The sequence below is a fragment of the Octopus bimaculoides genome, chromosome 20 (genome assembly GCF_046866305.1).
Source record: "Octopus bimaculoides isolate indiv1 chromosome 20, ASM4686630v1, whole genome shotgun sequence".
In the NCBI taxonomy this organism is placed as follows: Eukaryota; Metazoa; Mollusca; class Cephalopoda; order Octopoda; family Octopodidae; genus Octopus; species Octopus bimaculoides.
Genome location: NC_142947.1, coordinates 17,308,978 through 17,327,320, shown reverse-complemented (window position 1 = coordinate 17,327,320; position 18,343 = coordinate 17,308,978). Strand labels below are relative to the sequence as shown.

General features: G+C 34.0%; 1 protein-coding gene across 1 annotated transcript; it reads right to left on the bottom strand.

Annotated features, from left to right (window-relative positions):
• Nucleotides 1–5,206: 5,206 nt before the first annotated feature.
• Nucleotides 5,207–16,891, bottom strand: LOC106879803 (lachesin). The gene is made up of 7 exons (XM_014929511.3): nt 16,757–16,891; nt 12,539–12,645; nt 10,641–10,890; nt 9,917–10,077; nt 8,983–9,184; nt 7,690–7,917; nt 5,207–6,925 (listed from the first exon to the last, which is right to left on the bottom strand). Exons 1-7 carry the CDS (start codon nt 16,809–16,811, stop codon nt 6,792–6,794), a joined length of 1,137 nt encoding a protein of 378 aa, XP_014784997.1. The 5' UTR covers nt 16,812–16,891; the 3' UTR covers nt 5,207–6,791.
• Between the last annotated feature and the right edge of the window lie 1,452 nt (nt 16,892–18,343).

Sequence of the window (18,343 nt, the reverse complement as noted above, 5' to 3'; positions counted from 1 at the left end):
ATGATGATGATGATAACAATAACAACAACAAATGAAACAAATTTTTACCTTTGTTTACTCCAAGTTTCCCCGTTACCTCATTTAAAGCAACTGATATCTTTATATGAAATTTACAGGCTGATGTGGTCAAGAAAATATTGGTCAAAATAGAATTTATAAATACTAAGATGCAAACGTATATAGATGTTAGTTGAACAAGCTATATATATATAAATATATATATATATAAAAGAGTAAAAAACGAGGTATACATTTAAGAAGACAGAGTGAAATCAAGAGAAAGAGAGAGAGAGCAGGACTGGGGGGGAAAGAAAGAGGAAGTGGAGAAATAAGAGAAGAAAATTGAATTGTAACTTTAAGAAAATAATGGCTTATAGGCTTGGTGGCTGTGTGGTAAGCAGTTTGCTTCCAAGCCAGATGGTTCCTGGTTCAGTCTCACTGCATAGCACTTTCGGCAAGTCTATTGCCATAAACCAACCAAATCCTTGTGAGTAGATTTGGTGCACCGAAACTAAAAGAAACCCATCATGTATTGACACACACATATATATATATATATATATATATATATATATATATATAAAACAGGCTTCTTTCAGTTTCTGTCTCCTAGATCCATACACACATATGTTATATGTGTGTGTGTGTGTTTGTGTTTCTTTCCCACCACTTCTTGACAACTGGTGTTGGTTTGTTTATGTCCATGTAACTTAGTGGTTCAGTAAAAAGACCGATAGAACATGTGCCAGACTTAAAAAGTAAAAAAAGGAATCGAGTGCTGGGGTCAATTTGTTTGACAAAACCCTTGAAGGCAGTGCCCCAGCTTGGTTGCAGTCCAATGACTGAAACATGTAAAAGATAAAAGTTAGTAAAGTGCAAGAGAGAGAGAGAGAGAGAGAAGATAGTAAGAAGTATGTATTATGGAGTATTATATAATTGATACAGTAAGTTTTAATATAACAGTAAGGTTATATTTATTGTGGGTTGGTGGCATCTGTTTAATAGAGAGAAGCACAACATTGAGAAAGATGGTACTTGTGAAAGAGGGGAGGAGGAAAATGAAATGAAGGGGAAGAGTTGAAAAACACTGAAGGAAAAATGGGAAAGATTGTGTGGAAATAGAATGAAAATTCTACGAAAAGAAAGGGAAATCTCAATTGAAGATGAAGGCGGAAAGGTTATACAAAAGAGAAAGAGAGCATATTATTGCAGTACAGATGATCTGGGCTTCAGTAAATATCTAAATATCTACAATAAAATAAATTAAAATTAAATGAAAATATTTACAAGACTCAGAAGATAATTTCAAGTCTTTTTCCCAATAATGAGAAAAAGACAAGGTTGCTGATGACAGTTTACTAATATTTTTCAGTCTTATGCAAAATATCTTTAAATGTTCAAAGATATTTTACATTAGATTGAAAACTATTTGTAAATGGTTATTAGTAACATTGCTTTTTCTTGGTATTAGAGAAAGAACTTGAAACTATCATCTGAATCTTGCTGGTATTTTTACTTAATTTTAATTTATTCTCTTTCATATATTTATGTAAACTCTGATTCTTTGTACTGTAATTATATGCTCCTCAGACTTTTACCATTTCTTTCTCTTTTCCATCTCCTATCCTCCTTCCTGTTCTATTATCATGATTGCCTCATTTTTCTGAAATCTTTCTATTTCTACACTACTTCATTTTTTAATATTCTTCCTTTCTCTTTCAACATGCAATCTATCGTACAGTTTTCCTTGTTTTTAAGCTCCAGTCAAGTTTTTCTTTGCATTTCCTTTCTCCTATCCCTTTACTTACCTTTTAGTCTTTTCTACTCTCCCAGTTTTTATTATCTCTCATTCTCTCTCTTACCCAATATATATACATTTCATTTTTTTTTAAAATGCCCTTTACTTATATATACATTATCTGACCATCATATTCATATTTAAAATGTTAGTTCTTAGTATTTATATGCTTTATTTTGACGAAATTTTTTTTTATTACCATATCAACTATTTTGAATAAACAGTTACATAGAACTTGGAGTGAACATTAATGAAAATTTCTGTTTTATTTGCTGCTTTAATATATCAACACAAACACAACAATGTTGCCTTAACAAAGTTAAAATCTTCATCATAGTGACTCTACATGCATCAATATCCAAATATAATTCAGACATGTCTAACAATCATGTAAACTAGAGCATATAATGGCATATCTACAAATACCAGCAGTTGAAAATAATAATAATAATAATGATATTTTCTTTATTAGGTACAAGATAGGGGTGTGGGTCAGTATGTTATAAAACCGAAAAAATAAATTAATGATAAAGTTAAGTATGAGCCGATTTCTTCCAGTCATCAAAATAAACTTCATGCCATTAACTTTGTATGACACATTGGGGATCCTACAAGAAAATATCTCAGAGCAACACTGTCCATCAGGCATAACAAGGCTCATCCAATCAACATTAAAACCACATTATCAAATTGAACCTACTTGGCCAGATTCACTTTTTATAAAAACAAAAAACTATTTTGAAAAGGTGACAATTTTTTTTTTTTTTTTGTTTCTCTCTTTTATCTCTTCAGATCTCTGAATTAGATGCCTTCCTGTATGAGTTCATACAGCTTTCCTGTGTAAAACAACTTCCTATGGTTGAGTTTGTAATTTACAGAAATGTCACTACAGATAAGCTAGTTGCTTTCATTTCTGTGATGAAATTGCTAACACAGTTCGAATACCAGCCACTGGAAGAGGGCAGTAAACAACACCATTTAGCATATTTACACCTCAGAGATCTATCTACCCTATCTGATTTGTCACCATACCTTGCTTTTAGAGATTGTGTCACTCAGCAATATATCATTGCTATTGTCTCTATCAGCCTAGTGACCTCTTAGCCTAAACTAAACAATTATCTTCAACTATATTGAATGTTTCTCTCATATCATCATCATTATTGTTTCCCCGCTCCCTTTTCTACAATCCGTTTGTAATGCAATCGTTTGGGGTCAGAACTGTACTGCAAAGAACCTAAGTCCTGATGGCACTTCAAGTATCAAATGCTTACTCTTGTGTCTATTGTCGACATCTACAAGCTGATAGAACCTCTCCATCTCATCATGCCTGTTCACCATTGATTGATCCAACTCTGCCATTAAGCCAAGTGTTATGTATTTTACATAGATATGGCATCATGACAGCAACTGGGACAAATGGGAGTTGTGGGTTTCTTTGGTTTTTACATACACTTTTCTTACAAGTGGTACTCTGACTGTCATTGCAACTGCATTTCCATAACTATAGGATCATCATCATTTAACGTCCATGTTCCATGCTAGCATGGGTGGAACGAGGATAGTTTTCTATTCTATTCCATTGTATTGTACAGAGTAAAGCATCCAAGTGCTAGCTAGATTCTGAGAGGTCATAAAGATACTGAATTACCTTTATTTATGGGAATATCTCATGAAAGCAAGCATGAAGCATCATATTTATAGGAGTGTTCATAAGAATTTCTCACATATACACGCAAGCACAGACATAGGCACAAAGCAACAATGTTAACAACACAGAATTACTTACATTACATGTAGAACAAAACATAACAGGAGTACCAAACTCATTATTCTAGGACAATAACAAAAAAAAACAATCCAGCTGACCGTCTTGTTCTTTCCAATAGAATGAATAAACGCAGTGTAAAGAGTCAGATATTTCCCCTTACACTGTTATCTCCCACAAGCAACGGCAGTTGTTACTCCGTCTGCCTGAAGCAAATTCAGAGTTAGCAATAAATACTACCTCCCGTTATTCTCCCTTCGATTCAGTTTTTTTTCTTCTTTGTTTTGTTTTTCAGCCATAATACATTCACTAAACTTGATATTGTCTTTGTTGCAGTCTCTTGCTTTTTCCTTTTCTTTAACTTCACTCAAAGAAAAGGTATTGGTGAATGACTAATCATTGTAATAATAATGAGCGCTTATATGCAATGTTCAGATGCACTGCAAAATGCAGCTCATTGGGAAAGGGTAAAAAGAGGGACGCAAAGCAGCCATTAGTCATGTTAAACGAGAAGTACGTGCACAATACACAGAAACAGAATAAACCATAAAAGACAGAAAAATGAATAGTAAAAGAATCATAAAAAGAAAACAGTGCATTGGTACATCAGAAAGTGTTGATGAATTTAGGGGAGTATGTAATTTTTAAAGGATGTAATGTCCTGACAGCTAACAACCAACGTGGGATGTATATTGACAATTTTGTGTGTAAAAACTTTTTCCAGAAAGTCATGGATGTTATACTATTTTTTATATTTTGTAAGCTTGTCCACAGGTAGTACAGGTATTGATTTCAAAAAGGTGATCAAAGTTTTGGGAAGATGGTAGATAATTTTGTGGGCTTCTATTAAGTCAGATGCAAGATGCTGCACCCTTAGTGTGTCAATGCTCAGATAAGCAAATATTCAAAATATGGTAACTAACAAAAGATATTCAGTTACATATCTCTGGACAGCTCCTGACAGAATGATATTCTGGATGGATGTTCCAAATTGGATATGCAAATTTTAAGTATGCATGTACCATAGTCACACACACACACATATATATAGCTTTGAATGGTTTACCAGTCTGCAGCTGAAAGTCTTACAGCTAGATAATGAGATACCTTCAACCTTTTTGATGATTTTAGAAATGTAGTTTGTACAATGCAAACCAATGCTGACAATAATTCCTTGGTCACATTCACCAGCATATTTCTTAAGGTTGCTGTGAAGTGAGTGGCTAAATTCCAGGTTTACCTCCCAAAGTGTATAGTAATGCATTTGAGTAGCCAAACAGCTATACATTACTGCACTGTGTACAAATCAGATTGCAGGAAAAAAAAATCTATACTATGTGGGATCTGTTTTTATCAAGTTACAGTTTAATACCTTGATAAAAACAGATCCCACATAGAAATCTGTATATTTCAACAGAATAACATGCTTTAAGTTGGCATGTATTTCATTACTGTATACAACAAAAGCCTGCAAGACATCACATGTCTTTGCATATGGTACAAAATGTTGTCCTAGTATCATCATGATTACTACTTTTCAACTGAGAATGGATAATAGCTGGTTTAAATTGCTCTAAGATTAAAAACCTTAAAAATTTTCCAATCAGCTGTCATGCTTTACGTAAAATGACAACAGAACATTTTGAAAATATTACAAATATTTTATTAAAAAATGTATGAATTATAACAGTTGATGTTAAGGTGGAAAAAATAATGGTATATAAAAAGTAATTGATATATATAATAGATTATGTATAATGCATCTCAAAAACAAAGTTTTCAGAAAACCCATCATCCTATTCAGGTTCGAAATTTCTGCCTTGTGGTTGTTTAGGTGCTACATTACCGCTTAAAATTGAATGGCAAACAACTCTTACAAAACTGCTTCCTAGATTTAGTATCTTTTAAGGTAAATCATACTATCAGTAGTTTTTATTTCATAGTAACATTTGTCAGAAATTAAATTAAGAGACAGCACTTTACATGTAAAGCAAGTTGTATACCAAACTTGACATCTTGTACTAGTCCTACTGTTTGATTAATTTGAAACCAGCAACCATTTAGTATAATATAATATTAGATAATATTATTTAATACAGTGACGTTTAAACAAATTTTAAATAACTTTATATCTCAGATTTTACCTGCACTCAAAAAAGTTATAGTTTTATAAACCTAGTCTAAATTCATGATCATTTTAGAATCTAATTGAAATATATGAGTGTATTTTGATTAGAAGTATAGTAATGAAATGGTTAAGTTTTTAAGGGAAATAGGATTTCATAAGGATCTGAATATATCAGTCTTTAAAATGACCCTTGATAGTTGGCATAGTCATGGATGGCAGGTGAAAATGGTTTTTAAGAAAAGCATTGAACAACTTTTTATGGCATCAAAATTACAATTCAAATATTCTTAAGTCTGACAATGAAAATATCATTTAAGAAGTGAAAAATAATTCATAAAAATATATTAACTACACTATCCATCTTCAAAAATACATAATAAATTTGGGGAATTTTATACAAAAATAGTAAATATATACATTTAAAACAAAGGATATCATTAAGAAAAACATTCTGTTCCTTGTTACAGGAATTATTAAAGAAAATAAGGTTGTACAATGCAAGCAAAAATACAGAGAATTTTGCAAATTTCAGTTATTTGATTATGGCCACATTGGACCAATCATCTAGAGCTGTGGTTCTCAACCATTTTTTATCTATGGATATCTTTCATTACTATTTTACTCAGGTGCCCCCACCCATAGCCATTTAATGCTTATAAACTAGTTTTATAGATACTTCTTCCAAAATTCCTATTTTGTTTTTCATACATTAACTTGCATAGGTTGAAATGTGTAAAATGTTGGAGAAAGAAGCGAAGCTGTTTCTTGCATTAAATACAGTTAAAGGAAAATTTTTCCACTGACCCTTCATATACTTCTCTGTGTTTCCAATTTACTATTTTGCTTGCATGGGAGTATATAGTACTATATACTCTGGCATGTTCTAAAGTATAAAATTACAACAGCCTTGGCATGTTCAATGTAATGACAAGATTTTAAAATCAGAATATTGAAGGACGTTACCAAATCCTACAGGCAATTTTATGCAATACTACTGATGTATGTACATATAGAAAAAAAAATTTGTGGATTGCCATGCTAAATGATGGTCCTCCTCTATTTAGAGTCTGTAAATACTGAATTCATGATACTGCAGTTTATAATACAAAAGCGATATCTGAAATAAGTATGTAACACACACCAAGAATGAACAGGATGCTTTTGTAAACTTTTAAAGTTGATCCACTTCCAGTAGGAGACGGGCAGTTTGGGCCTTGACACTCTGCAGTTTCTGAAACAAACAATAACAACAACATTTCAGTATGGACAAGTAAAATTCAGTCTTTAATATTAAAAATAACACAAAAGCAGAGCAAGCTGGCAGAATCGTTGGCATGCTTGGCAAAAATGCTTAGCGGCATTTGATCTGTCTTTAAACACTGGGGTCTATATAGCTGACTTACCCTGTTCCCTTGAAATTGCTGGCCTTGTGCCGAAATTTGAAATCGGTATTAAAAATAACACAATATCATTTAATGTCTGCTTTCCATGCTGGCATGGGTCGGACGGTTTGACAGGAGCTGGCCAACTGGAGAGTTTCCCAACTTCCATTTGCCTATTTTGATACGATTTCTATGGCTGAATGCCATTCCCAACACCAATCACTTCACTTCACAGAGTGTACTAGGTGCTTTTTACATGGCACCAGTGCAAGTGCTTTTACATGGCACCAGTACAAGCACTTGTACATGACACTAGTACCTGCAAGCCCACAAGGGAATGACCTCTCAGCTGAGAGAGAGATGTAGAGGACATACCCATATGTATGGACAGCCACAGTTTTACTTAACTTCACATGTCTTCTCAAGTACAGCAAATTACCAGGAATCTTAGTCCCTCATCATACATACCAGAATATTCAGACTGATATTCTAAGCAAGTACTCAGATAACAGATTAATCTATCTTCAAGCTTAAACTAAAATTTCAGAATACTTCTACAAAGAATGGTAAACATAGGTGCAGGCAAAACAGCAAAAAAACTTTTGTTGCTTACCAAATAATATAATTTGAGTTTCTTGTTTTCCCTCAGTGTTTGCGCCAACACAGTAATATGTTCCATAGTCATTGGCTTGGACATTCTTCACTTTCAGTTTGTACCAAGTCTCTCCAAGCCTTAGGTTGCTGCTTTGTAGCTTCTGAATTTCATACTTGTCATTATCAGTTATTTTATCCCTTCCCCGAGAGGTCTTTTTGTACCAACTCAACACAGCATCTGGATAAGCTGAAAATTGAAGAATAGAGAGTAATTGGATGCATTTATTAATTTTCACATGGTAGAGAGAACTATAGTTTTTACACTTTAAAAGTACCATGTGTTGGAGTTGATACCTCAGAAAACTTGTTCTAGCAACAGATACAATAGTACTGAGGTCTCAGAAACTCATTCACTCAATACAGATATAGAAGTGTTGAGGCATCAGAAAGCTCACTCTAGTGAGCACGTTTGTTAAACTTTTGCTCATGATACTCTCTCCATAACTCATATTATGTGATGACAGCTTGATTAACATGTCCATAGCATATGAAGCCCAAAACTTTTCTATATCAACACCACACACTAGCTTTGAAGTATTTAGAAAAAGAATAATTCATAAATGCTTTCTGCATGAAAAATAACAGCTAAGTGTTAACGTATTTAATAAATGATATATTAAAAAAGTTAAATAGAAATATGCTGGGAGGAACAAACAATATAAGTTAATAACTAATACTATGTTTCATTTTTCTAGCAAATATGGCAGACAACTATGGACATATTTTAGTCCTATTTTGACTTAATTAGCAAAGCATAGCCAATAAAGCTACGATATTGTACATATCTTTAGGGATTCTTTTGTCATTACATCAGCAATAGAGTGAAGACAGACTTTTACTGATGAAGTCTGAATAAAGCAAAGACGTTTGAAGTTGTATTAGCTGCATAAATTGGAATATGAGTCATGAATTAATATTGTTTGCTTTTTTTTTTTCCTTTCCATATATCTGTTTCTTTTTAATTCTTGATACTATATGCATTAAATATGCTAATAGTAAGTAGTCTTTTTATAAATAGGCTGAAACTTTAAATATGAACAGACACTATAATGAGATGTACAGTGTAGCTCTAAACAGACTTAAAGTGAATTATTTCTAGTATGCTAAGTCTCCATTCTAGGGATAACTTCTTCCTAATGCTCTCAAACGTTGTGAGAAAGGTCAAAGCTGAAGCCATTCTTTTTCTGTCATGTAAAGAAAAAAGAAAAAAAAGATTTGAAAAAAATGTTAATAAAGGCAAATTAGAACTTACATGACACTTTACACTCCAATATTGCTGAATATTTTCCATTCTGAGCTTGACCAACAGTGTCTTGAACATAACTGACCATAGGGGGTGAAATGATATAGACTCTAACATCTAAATGGTCTGGAGGTCGGACTGTATTATCAGCCACACAACGATAAACACCTTGATCTTCACTTCGAACGTTAGTCAACATCAAGACTGGATTCTTTGAAAGAAAAGAAAAAACATTTACAATTTCTGTTTTACAATGTCTACTTTTCCATGTTTGCATGGATCAGAGAAAACTACATTAGGGGCAGAGTTTTCTAAGGTTGGATACCCTTCCTGATGGCAACCCATCACTTGTTTCCAAGTGAGGTGATAATGTTCTGAGCTATCAAGCAACAAACATAACTTAGTCTGCTATTAATATAGTCCACAGTTCAACATTCTGCTATCATACTGTGACATCATTAACAATTCTATTACAATTCAGTTAATTACACTGAGTTAAAGGAACATTTGTTTCTTAATTAAGTGTACGATAAGCACTTTATTACTCATATCCATATGTGCCCTCTATGCAAGCTCTGGCCAGAAAGAACTACTACTCTAAGATCATTCCCAAATACATGTCCAACCTCTACAACGTAATCAAGAGAAAGAAGCTGTTTTGAAGCAACCACTTCCCCTTGCTTCGGATGGGTGGATGGATGTGTGATACATGAATGCATGTGTATGTATGGTAATAAACTTGATAACAGTCGGAGATCAAACTGACCAAAACAAAGAGTAAGAATTTTAAAAATGTAAATGCACTCTTAAAACTATTAGACATTTAGATACTTAACCATTAAGAGTTATATTGATTAGCAGTTTCTTTATAAAGTTTCAATCCAGTTAATATTGACAAGTAACCATGAACATAATAATGGGTGGTAAAAAGACGTTGACTTACTTTATTACTGTATTTTAAATTGGGTAGCAGTTCACCATTTGTTCTGACCCAAGTAATATTTGGAGAAGGAATTCCTGAAGAATTGCACATTAATATTTTGCTACCACCGAGCTTCAACTCAACTCTGGTTGTTGTCATTGAAAGACTTATTTTAGGTGGTGCTAGAGGTAAAAAAAAAAAAAAAAAAGAACAAATGTAAGTGTGCAAAAAAAAAAAAATCTAGAGCTAGAAGAGACAATTTACTTTTGCTAACACTGTGTAAAAACATCAAAGAATTATTTTTGAAGAGGGTTTCATAAAGGGGAGGTAAAGTAAGAGATAAAACAAAAATTTGGATAATGTGGTAAGTTCTAATTAAATACTGTGCTTTAGAGGTGGAATTAGACACAATCAATACACATGGAGAAAGACTCCCGTAGAGGAGACATGTTTCGAGTTAATGCAGCAGGGACTGGATTAAAGAAAGCCTGCATTTATATCTTCAGGTCCCTAACACTGCAGATCTGATAGTCTAAATAAGAATATTCAAAAGATGGATGGAGTATATATGATAGAAAAAAAACTGCTTCAAGATCATTATTTTAAGCAAGTAAAAGATTGAAGATAAAGATCTGAGATATTCAGGACACAGTGGGCTAGTTTGAAAGACAAGTAGGAGAGTTGAGTCTACCAGTATCCTTAACTTTGAAAGATCTTGTGTAATAAAAAAGAAAAATGTATTTACAAAGGACAGTGATGTATCCATATTTTTGTGGATACTTTTCAGCTGAGCTTCCAATAGTTTCAATGGTACAGATGTAACGTCCAGCATCATCCTCTTGCAGAAAGCGAACTATTAATGTGAAAGTAATTCGGTCAGTGGTTCCGTGTTTCTTAATCTCAAACCGTTTAAGGCCTTCGATTTCTTTGTTCTCAACATTGATAACTTCACCTCGACTCAGTAGTTGGTTTGTGTTGCTAAAAGACCAGGTAACCTATGAAGACAAAGCAAAACTGATGTTATAAATTGATGAATAACCACAACAAACTCACATTTGCTTCAGATTTTCTTTGCTGTTCATACACAGATGCAAGAACCTCTCTCTCTGTCTATCTATATTTATATGTCTATATATATATATTTATTCATATCCACACATGCACATAAGCCATGTATAGGGATACTGCCAGTAAGATGAAGGTTGGCAATAAGTATAGCAATGAATTCTGTGTACAGGTATGAGTTCACCAAGGCTCAGTTCTCAGCCCTCTCCTGTTTATGTTTATCTTAGTTCTCCAGGACTTAAAAGAGGAATTCAAGACTGGGTGTCCCTGGGAGCTCCTGTATGCTGATGAGAGGCCCTTTATTGCCAGCAGGAGTAGGGGCTCTCTGAACTTTGCCTAGCTATGCTTTTGGAACACCCACCTCCACTGCTAACCTGTTCACCTAGATATCAGAAGCTATCTACTACCTCTAGCTTGCCCCCCCTTGTTGATGGAGTCTATTTTCTGCACATGTTCAGCATTTATTATGCTTGTACATCTTCCACATACAAAAGTTAGTTTCCTGTTAACGTTCCTTTGATGTTGTTGCACCTTTTGTGTGTCCAAAGCTCACACTGGATGCATCTTATGGAGCTTCTACTTACACCTTTTCTACAGACTGAGTAGGGCCATCTACCTGAGGGGATTTGTGATTTGTCTGCCTTCCTACTTACTATGACTTGGGTTTTTGCTAGATTGACTCTAAAGCTCTTCAATTCTAGACCTTGCTTCCACACCTGAAACTTCTCCCCTAGTTCTGGTAGTGATTCAGCTATTAGAGCAAGGTCATCAGCATAGAGGAGCTCCCAGGGGCAGCCTGTCTTGAATTCCTCTGTTATTGCCTGGAGGATTATGATGAATAAGAGAGAGCTGAGGACTGATCCTTGCTGAACCCTCACTTCTACTCAGAATTCTTCACTATACTCATTACCAATCCTCACCTTACTCACAGCATCCCTGTACATATGGCTTGCATTTTTCACACACACAGATATTATATATCTTATAGAGATGCTAACATCATTATGATAATGAGGAGAAGGAATAGAAAGAAAAAACTGAATAAAAACAATGAAGATTATTAACTAAAAAGACAGACAAAGTATTACACACAAACAGATGATACTAACAGCTTGAGAAAAGAACATAACAAAACAAATTTGATTTAAAATAATTTTACGTATCATTGGAAATAGAAGGAATATTAAGCCAAATATAAAGACTAAAACATGTATGCCAGTATCAGACATGGTTTACCATCTTAGTTCTCCAGGACTTAAAAGAGGAATTCAAAACTGGGTGTCTCTGGGAGCTCCTGTATGCTGATGAGAGGCCCTTTATTGCCAGCAGGAGTAGGGGCTCTCTGAACTTTGCCTAGCTATGCTTTTGGAACACCCACCTCCACTGCTAACCTGTTCACCTAGATATCAGAAGCTATCTACTACCTCTAGCTTGCCCCCCCCCCCTGTTGATGGAGGGGCACTACTAAAAAAATTCCAGAAAATTTCCTTGCTATGTATGTCATTCAAAAAGCTACAGGTTTCTCCATGACTGAAGTAAAACATCATAAATGGAGTCAAGGTTACAAAATTCTCTTACCGCATTTTTTCCTAACCGTGCCACAGTACAATTTAGCATACCAGTCTCCCCAATTCTCTTTATGTCTGGAAGTATATCATCAACAATGCTAGGTTCTTGACCATAAACTGCAGAGAGGAAAGAAAAGCAATGGCATTAAGTTAAACTTTTGATAATGAAGGCAGTCAAATGAAATCATCATAAAAGTTATGAATTTGCTTAAAGCAAATATGAAGCAAAGGTTATTGGCATGTCAATTTTGAAAAGAGGAAAGAAATATATCAAATGATATATGCATATACAACATATTTCACACCATTAATTATGAATGCTAAAGGTATGTTCCACAGTATTCCACATGTTGCAGAGGGGAAAATCAGAAATGCTTTTCTCATAATAATTTAACATTTTGACATTTGAGTCTGTTTGGGCAGTGAAGCTTCTAGTTTTTACAAAGTCACCTGTGCCACTCTGTGACAATCTTCTGATGCTGTAGAAAACAAAACATGTGCTGTTGCAGAGGGGAACAGAAAATTTCCTTTTTCTGAAACTTTCATTTCACTTTTAAAATCCTCTGAATCTTGAAACAATATACAAAAACTAATTGAATGTTGAATTACAATATTTTATCATTGTCAAAAAGATAACAGAAGGAATCCCATTCTTTCAGGTTTTCTGAGTGGTATGGCACCTTGTAGGACAGTATACTGTTGCGGAGGGGAAAATGTGTCCACTTCAAGAACTTGTTATAAATTAAACGTTTATACTGCAAGTGTACCAACAATATACTTTAATTTCTAAGTTTGTTTCAACTGTGCGAAGTTTTCATAAGTTTCCACAATGTTTGGAGCAAATCTATATTTAGATTTAAAATGGGAAGCTAGAAAATAAATATATACAAATGAGCATCAATTAAAATGAAAATATTATAAATAATTATTTAAGAACACTCAATCTAAACTTTTTGTGCACATGAAAGAGTTATTATACTGGCCTTGGACAGAACAAAAAAACATGTGGCCATTTTGAAAACATTACTGAGTAGCTCTGGCCTAAAAACAGAGGTTCTGAAATGCAAGTTCTGAATTGGGCATTTGTGCAAGAACTAACAAAACTTAAAGGCCTTAAAATGTTGCGGAGGGGGAAATTATTTATTGGACAAGTAACACTGCTGTTTCTCTGAGGCAGCTTTAGGTTTTCAGTATTATTAAATAGTTGTTCCTTTGAGGAATCCATAACCAGTTGAAGTCTTTCCTCTCCAAAGCAAAAAAAAAAAAAAAAAAAAAGGCATTTTCCCCTCCGCGACGGGCCAAAATTAGAAATTATGAAAATTACGATAATTTATGCATAAGCAACAGTAGACCAAGAACCATTTTTCCCATTTTCCCAAACTATGACTATTATGCAAAAAAATTAATAAGGAAATTCCAAATAAACAAACTTTATTTTTAATTTTTGTGAAATTGCCCTAAAGCTTTAATGTTTCTGGTACCAAAAATTTATCTCAAAACTGATTGATATCAAATTCTATTTTATGTCCAGTGTTCCTTATGGTAGGCATTGTTAACATTGTAAACAATATTTCATCCTGTCATTCATTCAGCATTTCTCACACTACATCAGTTTTGTAAGGTAGGCAATGAACAAGACCTTTGACATTATGTCGTGCTTGAGAAGAAGACCCATCAAGCCAAGCAAAATCACAGTCGCGACAGATATCGGTGTCATGCATACTGGCACTCATGCCAGTGGCATGTAAACACAGCCCAGTGTCACACAAATGGCACCCATACCTTAACCAAAGCTAGATGTATTGAAACAATTGTCGTGATTAATAAAAATTCTCTTATCTTCCATCTACCATATACATAACGGATAATGTAAAAGTGGCTGTGCTTCACCAGTAAGCTACCAGGTATAAACCATTCGTTTTATTATTATATATATAATGTGCAGGTGTATCTCAAGTAACATATACATATATATATATATATATATATATATATATATCGGAGTAAGCACATAAATGTGAAACAAGGTGGAAAAAAAGAGTACTCAAATACCAGAGGTAGAGTAATATGCTTTATTTAAAAGCAGCAGAAATATAACAAAAGCTGTTACTCAGAGTTTCATGTTCCCGTTGGTCTGACGAACGGGAACATGAAACTCTGAGTAACAGCTTTTGTTATATTTCTGCTGCTTTTAAATAAAGTATTATCATCATCATCATTGAATGTCCGCTTTCCATGCTAGCATGGGTTGGATGATTTGACTGGGGACTGGCGAAGCAGATGGCTACACCAGATTCCAATCTGATCTGGCAGTTTCTACAGCTGGATGACCTTCCTCATGCCAACCACTCTGATAGTGTAGTAGGTGTTTTTTACGTGCCACTGGCACGAGGGCCAGTCCAGCGATATATATATGGTACTACTAAAGCAGCGCGGGCCCAAACGCGCAGTCGCGCGTCCGCGCTAGCTAGTCTTGAGTGGTCGATCCTAACCCTAACCCGCGTGTGCAAATGAATACGTGTTTAGGGTTAGGGTTAGGAATAGGGTTAGGGTTAGGATCGACCACTCACGACTAGCTAGCGCGGACGCGTGACTGCGCGTTCGGGTCCGCGCTGCTTTAGTAGTATCTATCTATCTATATATATGGTATTCTTTTGGTGAATTGATAAATAGATGGAGAGAGAAAAAGTGAGATGCCAAAAAATCATATTAACAGTCAACAGTTTAACAATAATTGTTAGGTTTAGGGATATTAAAAAAGTAAATAACAGTTAAGGGCAGATAACTAGTAAAGGGACACGTAAGTCAACATTAATATTGGATATCAGAATGGCACGTGGAAGACCAGCGGGACCGCAATTCATTGTTCCTGAAATTGGAATCCTCAACCGTAAATCAGTCTTGGAATATCATACAATTAGCCAAATGACGAGACAAGATTATTCAGTGATTGACACGTGTATAATTACGAATTTATACACGGGCGAAAATTGTAATTCGCCAGTATTTGTTGTTTAACAATAAGTTGACTTATGTAAGCCCCCCCCCCCCTTCACTAGTTATCTGACCCTTAATTTTATTTAGTTTTTTAAATATCACTAAACTTAACAGTTATCCAGTAGAATCCTAAGGAATCTAAACAAAAATAGTGGACCAACACTACGAATCGGATGAATAGAGAAACAAGGAGCACTCGCACTAAGTTCTGAATATAGACCGTTTTTCTAATTCGTTAACGAATCTTAATTTCAAACAGAATAATTTTAACTTCAAAGAGGACATCGTTTGAAGTAACAGGTTAATACAAGAGGGTAAATTTTCTAGGAGTGTAGTATCTCGGGAAGGCCATTAAGCCAATAATAAACAGAAGCTCAATCTGTTTAATTATTTTTTTTTTTGCTATTAATAAACAAATAGTTAACCAGTTAACTAATCGATAGTTTGACTAATCTTTTGTCAAAGATTTTTAGTCGCCATTCACGTTATCAGTGACCTGCTCTCTTCTACTTGGGACGTACCTAACCCTCCCGAAGTAAAAACAAAACTTTCAACATAAGTTCATATCAAAAATTTTGCGAACTAAATTTAAAAAAAAATAATAATAATAAAATAAATATTTCTGATAATTTTTAAACAAATCTTTATGATAGCCAATATTATGAAAGAATTTAAAACACACCCTGTGATCGGAGAAAAAGCAAAATTTGACATTGAGACGAAGTTTTAAAAATATAGTGCGCGTGTTAGTTTGGCAGGAAAAAAATGTTTAACTTTTTTCCTCTTGATTTCTTAATCACTTATTTTAATTATCATTTAATTTCGGCTCAAAACGAAAAAATGCCTATTATTTTACCAATAGAAACTTTCCTTTTGCTTACATTAAAAATAAAGTGAAATAATTTGAAGTATTGAACAGGAAGAACAACAAAGTGGCTTATTTTTTTCAAATGTCTATCATGGCATATACTCTTCTTCCTAATTATTTGAGGTTGGTCCAGGCAGACAAAATTAGAAACAAAAGCTAATATCGCAAGTACTAATCATAGTTGCACTTCCTTAATATATATAAAAGTTTATTAATTAAGCCATCACCAACATAAACCCCTTTTTTAATGTTACTATTATAATTTTACGTAAACATTAAGAGTTCAAAGAAAACAAAATACTTTTTTGTATCAGGAAATGACCAGATGTAAAGTATTAAAGTAATTTCGGAACTTTGACTTACTTGTATTGATGAAAATTGTAGAAAGGCAAAGTAAAATCAGTTTAAAATGAGACATATTTCTCACATTACAAATGAAGTACACTAATGGCTGTTATTGGATTAAGAGCGAAGTGTCGAGAAAATGTCACTAGGTATGCTGTTACCTGTATATCTCCTCTGACGTCACATTCAAATGACCTCAATTAAATATTACCTGCCCATTGACTCACATAGTCTTTGCTCCTATTTCCGACTTTGAGGAGTGTTCATCTAAAGGCATGATTTTCCTTGCAATTTTTAAAATATCCAAATTATTAACGGGATTAATGTGTAGTGAAAGACAAATATAAACTTAAATGGCACAAATAATTACAGGTACGAGTTTGTGTGACGGCCGTAGATTTTTTTTTTTTTTGACACTGTACTGCGACTAATTCTTTTGCCGTCAGGCTATCAAGTTAAGTGGAAATTTGTATGTGTGTGTTGTTTAAGATTGGACGATGTGATTTGAGAGAAATTTGGATTATATTTTGTAGCAGGTAATAGACTAATTTTTTTTTTGTATTTTTATCACCGGATCAAACGCTTTAGTTTGACCGAAGCTCCTTCGTGGGATAAAATAATTATTCGTTTTTTTTTAGTTTCGGAGATTTTAGCTTTCAGTTCAGTTTTGGAGATTTTAGCTTTCAGTTCAGTTTCGAACATTTGAGCTTTCAATTCATTTTTGGAAGCTTGAGCTTACCTTTCAGTTTAACACATGAGCGAAGGTAAAGAATACGCACACCACCCGTTTTCAGCGTAACCCTACCCTAAACTTAACTATAAACGCCGAAAACGGGTGGTGTGCGTATTCTTTACCTCAGCCAACACATGAATATTAATTTTATACAAACGAACAAAATTTTTGAACAATGTTCGGCTACCGTAATTTTAAGCAAATCAATGTACTTTTGTATTCCTTCTTTGGAAACGTTAACTCCTGAAGGAGACGCGGAATCATTGTCATAAAACACAATATGTTGTCTAGGGAATTTTAAACCAATTCATTTCCAGGTCTGGACATCATTGATTTCTTCCAGAGAGAGAGAGAGAGATGATGGGGTCAACTCCAGCACTGAATTACAAAGGGTCTGAAAACAGGAGGTGTACTTGCACACCCTAAAATTTTGTAGGGTTGCAAAATTAATATTTACCAAGCTTAGAAAATAGTGTTTTGAAATAGATCTGTAAAAAAAAAAAGTTGCTTGAAGTTAAGTTTCTTTACAAAACAAGAACGAAAACTAAAACAAATAAAAAGACCCCACCCAATCCCTCGAAAAATATATTACTGAACTGAATCATCCTCAACGTTAGAATTAAAATTTTAATATAGGATCTTTTTTAAAACGGGGGCCACATTTTTCATTAACGAAACACTTTGAAACTTGGAACACTGGTAGAATGTGTCATATAAAACATCTTTTTCTCTTAGTCTTCTTTAAAAAAAAAGAAATCCATAAATTATTCCATGTTAAAGTTGTCGTATTTCTGTAATTTCAACCAATCACTGACGTCCATTCAGCCGATATACATTAAGTGCCGACTACATAAACAAACGATTCTGAAACA

Bases quoted from the DNA above. Each gene is read 5' to 3' on its own strand.
- LOC106879803 (XM_014929511.3), bottom strand. From the start codon at position 16,811: ATGTCTCATTTTAAACTGATTTTACTTTGCCTTTCTACAATTTTCATC. The intron at 12,646-16,756 runs GTAAGTCAAAGT...TCCTCTCTGCAG, and splicing joins TACAATTTTCATCAATACAA to TTTATGGTCAAGAACCTAGC. The intron at 10,078-10,640 runs GTAAATACATTT...TTTTACCTCTAG, and splicing joins TGGATACATCACTGTCCTTT to CACCACCTAAAATAAGTCTT.